Raw genomic sequence first — 9,938 nt, 5'->3', positions numbered from 1 at the left:
ACAAACAATGCACAACAATGTGAAACAACCGACAAACTTAAAACAGCTGTCGATAACGATAACTTTTCTCGTTGTGCCGCAACAACTATTCTTGCTATCGGTATCTGGGAAATGGCTTAATGCGCATCACTGTCATCAATGAATTTCGGCCGCAATATTTTGTTTATGTGAATATGGAAGGAAAATGTCTATGCATGAGTTTATTAGAGAACAATTGACACTTAGTGTCAACACAGCTCTAGATGAAGTTGTTCCACATTGCATTAAGCTCCTGGCCTGGTTAATGGAATACCAGGATGAGGTACAATCACAATCACAATTACAGCTGTCCCAGCCCTTGGTCGAATGCCTTGTTAAGGCCCATTTGTATTTGTACGAGTGTCAAGATCGTTTTGGGAAAACGCTGACCGATCGCTGTGATGCTAATCAACGTTTCTGGAGTCGATGCTCAAATCTTGAGGATCGCCAGGAAAGGATACGGGAGCTTTGTTCCAGCATTGTCAATACACAAAATGGGCATGAGTATGCAGCTCAATTATATGCCTATCATAAGTCCCTTGGCGACATACAAGCTGGATGGAGTATCATCAAGGAACTTAACTGGAGCCAAATGCGAGCAAGTGAATTAAACCCGGTTGCGCCTGCTGTGGAAGTTAATACTCATCTGAAACAGATGCGATGCCTTGTGAGACGGATTTGTCGTTTGGGGTCGACTCTGGATATAGAAATTGCCTTACAACGCTCAATGCGTTTAATCAAATTCGATGTGTGGCTGCATTTGTTTCGAGAACCTCGGCACAGTTCTATATACTGCCAATGCTATATACTGCGTCACATGATCTGTGATTGGCTCCTGCAGGGCGGCGAGGAAGTCGGCCACTGCTCGAATTTTGTACACAATATTTATGAATTTGTGATGAAACCTTCGAATGAGAAACGTTTCTGGCTTTGCCTCGATAATAGAAGGTTGGCTGACAGTTTGTTTGCCTATATAACTGGCTATTGGAAACGACATTTGTCCTCTATAGATATGGACAATATGCAATTGTCTCAAAGTTCCATTACCAACATGACATTACCTCTGGATGAAGTTCTCTATCTAACTCATTTGATGTTTGCCCCCAAATCACCCAGTCGCCAGCAAATTTATACGCAACTACGGTCTACTCTCACATCCTGCACATTTCTTCGATTAAAGGAGCTGCTTAATAAAGTCGCATTTGTTTATAACTAGGAAATAAGTTTTGGTTTTAATTTTGAATCAATGTTATCGTCGTCTTGTGGCAAAAATTCAGAATTTTCATTTACAAATTTTGTAACTTTTTCCCCCTTTTCAGCCAGTATTTCTTCAATATTCCGTTTGCCATCTAAATCGGTGAACCAATTCAGATTGTCGGCAATCAGGTGATGATTGGAGCATCCTTCGCACGTGACAATTACAACTCCGCGCTGATAGGCGATTTTTGAAATGGATTTCATATTACGAGTTTGGCAAATTTTGCAGGTGTAAATCAGTTGCATTTTCGTTTGAAGCTCGGCCAGAGGTAGACTAGTTTTAACGATATTCGAGCTGTCATTATTTGAATGATTCTAGAAACAAAGAAAAATTCAAATTTAAGTCTGTGTGAAATGGATTTAATATATAGAATCTCACACAATAGAATCTTAAAGGATGACACCGCCAACTGCACGTGTTGTCAGCAACAGCCGGTCTTAATGTAAACTTTTCTTTGGTAGGCAGACTTGTTGTTGTTGTGGCTGTTGTCGTCAGTGTTTTGGGCCTCTGAATTTGTACTGCTCCTGATCCTGCCCAGTGTCTTGTTGCTTGTCTGCACAATATGGCTTGGTTAGCAAATATTCTGTAAATTTGCTTCATTCTGTTTTTGTTTATTTCCGAATTTACACTAGAGGTACACAACGTTACATCAGCTATTAAAATATATACATACATATGTGAGGGGAAAAGTGGAAAAAAAACGGCTAAGGCCGATTGGCAACTTTTTATGGATTATGGTGTTGCCAGTCTGTTGTTTTATTTGGCGCGTTGTTTGACTGCTCCGGCAGACAAAAATTTTACTCTAAATTATAAAATCGAGGAATATTCGGCTGCCAGAGCATATGTATTCTGAACTATATTTGTTCTATAAAATCAGGAAATATTATAAACTCAACCATATTTTCGTTTGTTGAGAATAGTGCGAAAAAAAGTTTCAAAAAGCCTACGTATTCGAGCATCCGAAATTTGGCATCTGGCAATAATGTTCATTGTTTTTTTTAGCCGGAAACAGCTACTTTTCTCTTTCGTTTGATACCAAATTTATATATTATAGCCAGCCTGGCAACACTGACTCAATGCTCGCCAATATAATAACGAGTTAACACAGATTGCCATTCAGTTAAAAGTCAGAGTGCTAAGATAAAGAAAAAATTTCGTAGTAGAAATAATTTAAACAAATAACAACAAGACAATATGGTACGCCGTGGACGTTCAGCTAGCCCCCCTCCCTCGACCAGACGGTGAGTTTAATAATATTAACAAAAAGGGAAATGCTTGGCCAAGGGAAAAAAGTGTGCAAAAGACAAGTGGACAAGGGACGTGGGATGATTGTTTCATAACCAAAGAAATTTGTAACAAAAGAGATTCTACTGGAATGTTCGACCATAATCTTCCTCCCTTTGTCTGTCTCGCAACCTTTTTGCCCTAACCATATAAACAATAATGGTTGCTATGTTATATAACGTGGTCAAAGTCCGCAGATTGGAGTCTTAAATCATTTCTCATCTAATTTGTGTCTTTTTAGCGCCGCTCCGGCCCCAGCCGCTGCTCCAGTGCCGGCACGTGTAGCTGCCCCACCACCAGCCGCACCTGTCCATGCAGCACCACCACCAAGTGCCGTTGGTATGCCGGCTGCCCAGCAGCCTTCCATGTTCCAACAAATGGCCGCCACCGCTGGTGGTGTGGCTGTTGGATCGGCCATTGGACACACTGTTGGACATGGCCTCACATCTCTATTCAGTGGCTCCGACAAGGAGGCAGCAGCACCAGCTCCAGCTGCAGCTGCTCCAGCGGCCCCACAACAGCAGCAGCAATACTTTGCCCAGCAGCCAAATGAACCACAAGGCGCATGCGCCTGGGAAATCAAACAGTTCCTGCAATGTGCCCAAGGTCAATCTGATTTGAGCCTCTGCGAGGGCTTCAACGAGGCCCTGCGACAGTGCAAGGTGCAACATCATTTGCAGTAGTGGGAAGCAGCAAACAACCAGCAAACTAACTAAATATCCTAACTAAATAACCATCCCCCCTCAACAAAAAATGGCGAAAATGTTAAACAAAAAAAAAATTTAACTTGTTCTCCTCCTTTTTTTTTTTGCTTTCTTTCGTTTAGTTTTAATTGTTAAATGCATAAAGCACATATAAAAAAATCTTTGTTTAATTGTAGAAAAAAGAAACAAATAAGATAAATTATCAATATAAAGCAGTGATTCTCGAGAAACTACACCACCCCCTCCCGGGAATCATTGCGGAAAACAAAAACCTCTTTCATTTTCATGGTCAATGGTGAAATTGCATTTTGGGTCTATAATTAGATAGCCGAAAAAATGGAAAAGTACCCATTTATGGTTCAGATAAGGAGGGATGCTTGGTCACAGGAGAGTCCACACTGATCAGGGTATATTTATATATTTTCTAGAAACAGTATCAAGATGAACAATGATCTGGTGTGAGTGACTAATTCGATTGTTTTCCTTCTAGTAAAGGGTATCAACACGTCTGCACTGAAGCAAACGTAAACAAATGCAATTGTCACGTGTTATGTTGAAATGAATTACGAAGAAAGTGACGAAAGTGTAAACAAAGACCTCAGAATTATGATAAACATGTTTACAGCGGCATTCAAACTGTCTATATATATGCATCTTATAATCATACTGTTAGTCATTTAATAATACGAAACGTTTAGTTTTTTCTCTTCCTCTCTCTTATTAGCACAAATGAACTTTGGTCTGTTTTTTTCACATAACTACGTCATTTAAATGATTATAGAAAGGGGCTAAATGTGTGCATATAGAAAAATCTACGACTTAATAAAAACATCTCGAAGAAAACAGAAACCAATAACGTTTTCATTTTTTAAATAGTAACGGACAATTGATTTCAATTTTTAAGTTTTTTTCGGGCAATCCTTTTCGTTTTAAAGTTAACTGTTATCATCTCATGTGTTATTATAATAAAAACAAAGTACTAAATTTCTAATAAGGGAGGGTCAATGACATTTTTATTTAACGAAACTTCATGGAGTTAAGTATGGCAGGATGCCAAAAAAAAAAGTGTGACCCTGCCTAAGGAAGACAAATATATGAAAGCAAATTTCAAGAGACAAGAACAATCTTTAGATTCATAAATACAAATTAGATGGTGCTTAAATGAAAGGTCAAATTTCAGTAAAATCGAATAACCATATTCGATCCTTTGGTTTTAGAGCCAAAGTGGTGGCTACTAGGCTAGCACGTTTGTTGTTGTAGAACTTCTGACATTCCTAAATTTTAAGTTATATTTCAAAGAATGACAGAAAAATGATATTCCAATTAACATGTACTTAATATTTTCTTTCTTAATTTGTTTTTAATGAATTTTATATTCTATTAATTACAATTGATTGATATATTTCAAAGAATGAAAAATATTGCGGCAGAAAAATGATATAAAAATCAACATTTACTTAATATTTTCTTTCTTAATTTGTTTTTAATGAATTTTATATTCTATTAATTACAATTGATTTCACTTAAATGAGATAAAATGATTGAAAAGCAAAACATGATTAATTATGAAATATTAAAAAAAGTCATTTGTTTAAATTTAAATTAAAAACATTCTAATTACTACATGTTCTCATAATTCCGCTTGTTGGTTAAACGTTGTCGCTTTGGGTCTGGATCATCCCATTCCCGCGCCTTCTCTCTGGATTGTGGCCCATTCAGATCCCTTAGAGTTTGACGCTCCTGTCGGAGATGGCTTCTCTCTAGAACGGCGATCGCCTTGCCGACAATATCATGGAAATCCAGCTCATTCAGCGAAGGAGATGGGCTAGTGGCAGCTGTTCGTATTGTTGGCGATGGACTCAATGGCAAATTGGCTGCTGGCATTATGTTATTCAGATTGATTTTGAAATTGTGACTATTCGATTGTTGGAATTCAAAGAACCAAGGATTTTGGAAATGTGTCTTTAGAGTAGAAACTTTATAGACCAGACAACGTGGTAGGATGAGGTCTTTCTTCCGCTCATGATGTCCCAAAACGTATTTTAATCTCTCTGTGGCCCAGAGTTCTATGACATCTAGATATGCGGCTCCATTGACAAGCATTTGCATAGATTGCATGGCAATCGTATCTGCATTATCCTCGTCCTGACTCAGTTGGGCATAGTCCAATAGCCATGTACAAAGCTGACTGGGATCCGGTGAATCACTTAAAGTTGGTAATTTAATATCTTCTAAAATTTGAACTAATTTTTGTCGTGGCTCGATTGATTGCCAGTTGGGTGAAAAGTGCTCCAAGCGGTTGGTGTTTGAGGTGGTTATCGGCTCGACATAGATGACCAGTTCTGGCGGCAATTGTGGCATCATGGACAAGTCCTCGCCGGCCACCAATTGAAGTCGCCGCACTGCCTCATTGTAGACCTGTTGACAGAATTGCGGAGACTTTTGATACAATTGCCGTAGGAAGCAGTCCTGACGTAGCCGTTGAAAGAGCTCCAGACCCAAATGATTGACAATGAATTCACGTGATTCCACCTGCTGCAAGAGACTGCCACAGCTGGGGAATGGTTGAGAGGCCAGAAATGTGATGCCCGACTGAACGGTCTGCATGAGGGAGCGTCCGGGTCGCTGACAGAAAAGCCGCCACTCCTTTAATCTCTTGAGGTCGCTCAAATACAATTGCTTGATTAAATCCTTCTGCTGTTGATAGGACGTTGTTTGCTGCATAATTATGACCATATAAGGACAGCCGCTAACTTCTTCGAGTGAATGAAATCTTTGTTTGGCCTCGCTCAAATGCTCAGCATGACCCAGACACACCAGGCCATTGGCGTTTGGAACTAAACGATTCGTCCGTTGGTCCTGTTGACCACGCAGCTTGACAACGCTTAAGGCTATACCTTGGGCCAAGCCCAGTATATAAAAACGCCCATCGGCCTTTGTATCTCCACCATCTGCCAGGGGATGCTGAAGGAGACCGCGATCTAGTTGATATTCCAACTGATCACCAATTAATCCAGCGGGCAGGGATATCACCAACTTGTAGAATCTACGTGCTCCTGGCCTAAACTGTGGCATTGCTTTGCTCAATAGTTGCCATAGGTCTAGTTTCAGCCAACATTGCTCATCCAAACCGGCTAGTAATTGGCGATAGTTGCATGGTTCACCCTGACGATAGCGCCGCATCAGACGTAGTGGCTCCTCGGCTGATTCCGCATTCACCAGATCATCACTGGGACTAGCTTCAAAGTGCAAGGGTAAACTTTGAATTAGAGAATCCTTTTGCCGTTGGTAGCGACGATAGCTACGCCATCGTTTCCAATAGCGACGCATTAGGCCCAATTCGTAATGATGCTGCTGATGGCATTGCTTGACCAATGTCTGGCTAAGATTGTCTAAGAGATTGTGGTAGCATTCAATTGTCCCTTGATGGAGTCTCAATTGCCTGAGGCAGATCTTGTTTAATTGCTCTTCGATCAGTTGCTGATACAGCGTTTCCGTTTGCTTAGTGAGTTGTCTTTCGTTTTCGATTTGACGCTGTTCCTCGGCCCGAGCTATGCGTTGAATTCTTTGTCTTTCCGCCTCAGCTTCGGCTTCTTGACGTTGCCGCTGGAGCTGCTGCTGCTGCTGTTGGAGCAACTGTTGCTGCTCCCGTTTAGCCTTGGCTTCGGCTTCAGCCTCAGCTTTTTCCTGGGCTTGTTTTTGCTTTTGGATTGCATTTTCCTCTTGACGCTTGGCCAAAAGTTCCATCTGACGCTGCTTGGCTGCTGCTATAGCCTGCTGTAGTGCAGCCAATTTGGCTTCTTCTTGGGCCTGTTGAGTTTGCTGCTGCTGCTTCTGCTGCTGCTCCACAAGTGTAGATGATGATGATGGTGGTGCCATAAAATTAAACATAGGTTTCTCTTTGGCTGCTTGGGTAAAGCTAAAACCTGTGGTATTTGCTGGAGCTGGAGCCGGAGCTTTTGATGCTGCCACCTTTTCCAAGGTTTGAGTAAAACTAAAGCCACCAAAGCCTCCACTTGGCTTAAAACCTTTTGCTTCTCCTTCTCTACTTGTTCCGACTTCTGTGGGCGCCGGTAGCTTCATCTTTATCGAATTCATGGGCACCTTGAAGAGATTCTTCTCATCATTTTGATTGGACGCCACCACTTCATCTTGATGGGCATTCGGCAGTTGATCTTTGGCCATCCAGGCACTGGTCTTAAGATATCCTTGCTCATTGAAACTATTATGGGGCCGATGGTTTCTGTAAAGAGTTGCTGGCGGCAATGTTTCACCACAAATGCATTCGCCAACGCTTTCCTGCCTTTTTGATTCCACCAACTGAAAGATAGATTATATATCATCCAAATGTTTATTGGTTTATGCTGATTTGTCGACATACCTCCAATTGCCGCTTGAGTTTGTAGTCAGCTTCTGGAGTGTCGATGCGAGTGAGAATCACACGAGACGATCCGGTGATCTCCAAGCCATAATGTTGAAGAAAATAGGCGGCTTCATCCTCCTGTTTAGGCGGAAAACCCAGAAGTTTGCTAATATAGGCCAAGGGTAGAGAGCTAATCTCGTGTTTGCGCGGTGCCCGATAGGCCTGACTCAATCGATGCAGTCCCAGGACACGTAACCGTGTGAAATATGTCACCAAGATGCAGGCACTCAAATAGCTGGTCTCCCGTTCGCGGAGTAACTGAAAGAATCTCACAATATTGGTGTCCTGAAGGGCTAAATAGAATTTTATGGCCTGCCGGACTTCGGCACAATTTTGCAATTCCACCGGCAACTGTCCAATGTCCCAGAGGAAATTCGCATCGGCTAAATTGAGCAGGACAATGTAGCCACGGAACTCTGCCTCACGTGGACACTGGATACCCTTGAGGCGCAGATCATGATACATGTATTTAAGTGTCTGCAAGCATTTGGTTAGATTCTCGGCGTTGATTTTGCTATCGAAGACACTCGGATCCTCGGCCACAAGTCGAGCAGCACAGTGTATATGAAAGCGGGCACATTGCTCTACCAATTTGACAGCACTGAGGGAGCACAGCTCCTGCTGGGTGATCTCTTTGCGTATGGAACGTGTGCGATCCCAAACGAAATGAAACCAATCACCAATTGGCGTCTGTCCATGCTCACATAAATCCATAATCTCATGCATTAGATAGCACATGGTCATATGGAGAGCGGGTTCGGCCCTTAATTCGTGCGGCAGTGGTGTCTCCTGATCGGCACTGCTCCTGGAATATTGCTTGATGGCTAATTTATGACAGATTAAATCATCAGAATTCTCTTGCAGCTCATAGACAGCAACCTGACGCTGAAATTCACGTAATACCCGCTCCTTCTCGGGACACATATCCGGACAGTAGCCCTGCGTGGCCTGACCAGCGGTCGGCAGCAATTGATTATTATCCTGCTGCTGTTGCTGATTGAGGCGCATCCATTTGTCCCGGGCATCGAGCACCCGATACTTTTCCTCACTCGTATAGGCGGGTTTTCGCATAAGCGATTCCAACTCCTGTTTGGCTGCCTTAAATTGAGATGGGGCACGTTCCCGTCTTTCGGTCGGAGCAGCTGCTGGGGGTTTATATATTGCTGCCGCTCCGGATGATGGGGGTTTCATTACCGATTTTCCATGAGATGAATATTCTACACTTTTCCAGCCCGAACTCAAAGCACTCAGCTCAGCCTGCACATCGGGATCTACCCATTGTTCCGTCTTTTGGGCAGGTGCAGTCTCCATTTCGGCATAGCTTATCTGGAACTCATGGCCATTGTAAATGTTGCCCTCGTGTAGGGCCAGCTCCGCTTCCTCTTCGGTGGCATAGCTCACGGTACAGGTCATCCGTCGTGGACGGAGCACGAAATTCACTAGGTTACCGAACCGTCCGAAATGTGTACGTGCCACAAACTTATCCAGAAACAGCTCTGGTATATTGGTGCAACTGATCCAATTGAGAAGAAATCAAAGAAACTTAGATTTTTGGCAACCGGCAAAATTGCATTTTCGGCGGCAACTTACAGCAATGTCTTGTAGTTGTAGGCTCCATCGCGAGACTCGGCGTCTGCCATTTATTGTTTAGCTAAGGGTTGAATGTTTTAATTGATTATCTCTTGGCACACGGTTCTATTCCAAGTTCCAAGCTTTAATGTAAATGTATAAAACAAATTTAAATGAAAAAACAAAAAAAATCTGAGCAATGTGAATATAAATACGGCCTCTTATGCCGCAGCTGTGTTGAAGTATGGTCACATTCGACTACGTTAGTTTTGGTCACCCTAAGTCTGATCACATTTTTCTTGGATAAATTTGGTCACACTAGATTTGGTATTTTTTTTGGCCGCCACTATTTCTTAACAGTGTGTTAACAGCAAGTGTTTTTTTTTTGTTTATATTTTCAAGTCGAATTGGAAGGTTGTGTGCGCGGTCGGTCGTTTTCGCTTTTCAAAAAAAAAAAGATCAACAATTTTTGAAAAACTACTTGTATACGGGAGTTATTGTTTAATTTAAACATTTACATTGAAACTAAACATGAGATAGTAGTGTCAGTTAAGAAACCCGAAAAAGTTTTCTGCTTTTCGGTTAAATTAATTTTGCTAAATTTTTTTTTGTTGTATATTGTTTACCTACGAGTTGTGCGAAATGTTAGTAAATATATATGTATATTTATGAATCTCTCTCC

At 41.8% G+C, this 9,938-nt stretch overlaps 4 protein-coding genes across 4 annotated transcripts; 2 read left to right on the top strand and 2 right to left on the bottom strand.

Moving 5' to 3' along the window:
• The first annotated feature begins 115 nt into the window (after positions 1-115).
• Positions 116-1,256, top strand: LOC6641094. The gene has a single exon (XM_002064265.3). It carries the CDS (start codon positions 185-187, stop codon positions 1,232-1,234), a length of 1,050 nt encoding a protein of 349 aa, XP_002064301.2. The 5' UTR covers positions 116-184; the 3' UTR covers positions 1,235-1,256.
• LOC6641128 (DNL-type zinc finger protein) lies at positions 1,228-2,119 on the bottom strand. Its single transcript, XM_002064264.4, has 2 exons — positions 1,655-2,119; positions 1,228-1,590 (listed from the first exon to the last, which is right to left on the bottom strand). The coding sequence occupies exons 1-2, from the start codon at positions 1,949-1,951 to the stop codon at positions 1,231-1,233; spliced, it is 657 nt and encodes a 218-aa protein (XP_002064300.3). The 5' UTR covers positions 1,952-2,119; the 3' UTR covers positions 1,228-1,230.
• Positions 2,120-2,383: 264 nt separating this feature from the next.
• On the top strand, positions 2,384-3,535 carry LOC6641127 (coiled-coil-helix-coiled-coil-helix domain-containing protein 10, mitochondrial). Its single transcript, XM_002064263.4, has 2 exons — positions 2,384-2,517; positions 2,802-3,535. Exons 1-2 carry the CDS (start codon positions 2,471-2,473, stop codon positions 3,241-3,243), a joined length of 489 nt encoding a protein of 162 aa, XP_002064299.1. The 5' UTR covers positions 2,384-2,470; the 3' UTR covers positions 3,244-3,535.
• Positions 3,536-4,716: 1,181 nt separating this feature from the next.
• On the bottom strand, positions 4,717-9,502 carry LOC6641126 (protein xmas-2). The gene is made up of 3 exons (XM_023175170.2): positions 9,278-9,502; positions 7,646-9,200; positions 4,717-7,584 (listed from the first exon to the last, which is right to left on the bottom strand). The coding sequence occupies exons 1-3, from the start codon at positions 9,325-9,327 to the stop codon at positions 4,885-4,887; spliced, it is 4,305 nt and encodes a 1,434-aa protein (XP_023030938.1). The 5' UTR covers positions 9,328-9,502; the 3' UTR covers positions 4,717-4,884.
• Between the last annotated feature and the right edge of the window lie 436 nt (positions 9,503-9,938).

Source organism: Drosophila willistoni (genome assembly GCF_018902025.1).
Source record: "Drosophila willistoni isolate 14030-0811.24 chromosome XL unlocalized genomic scaffold, UCI_dwil_1.1 Seg141, whole genome shotgun sequence".
NCBI lineage: Eukaryota > Metazoa > Arthropoda > Insecta > Diptera > Drosophilidae > Drosophila > Drosophila willistoni.
Note: the sequence above shows the minus strand (reverse complement) of the source record. Positions and strands in the feature narration are given on the sequence as shown.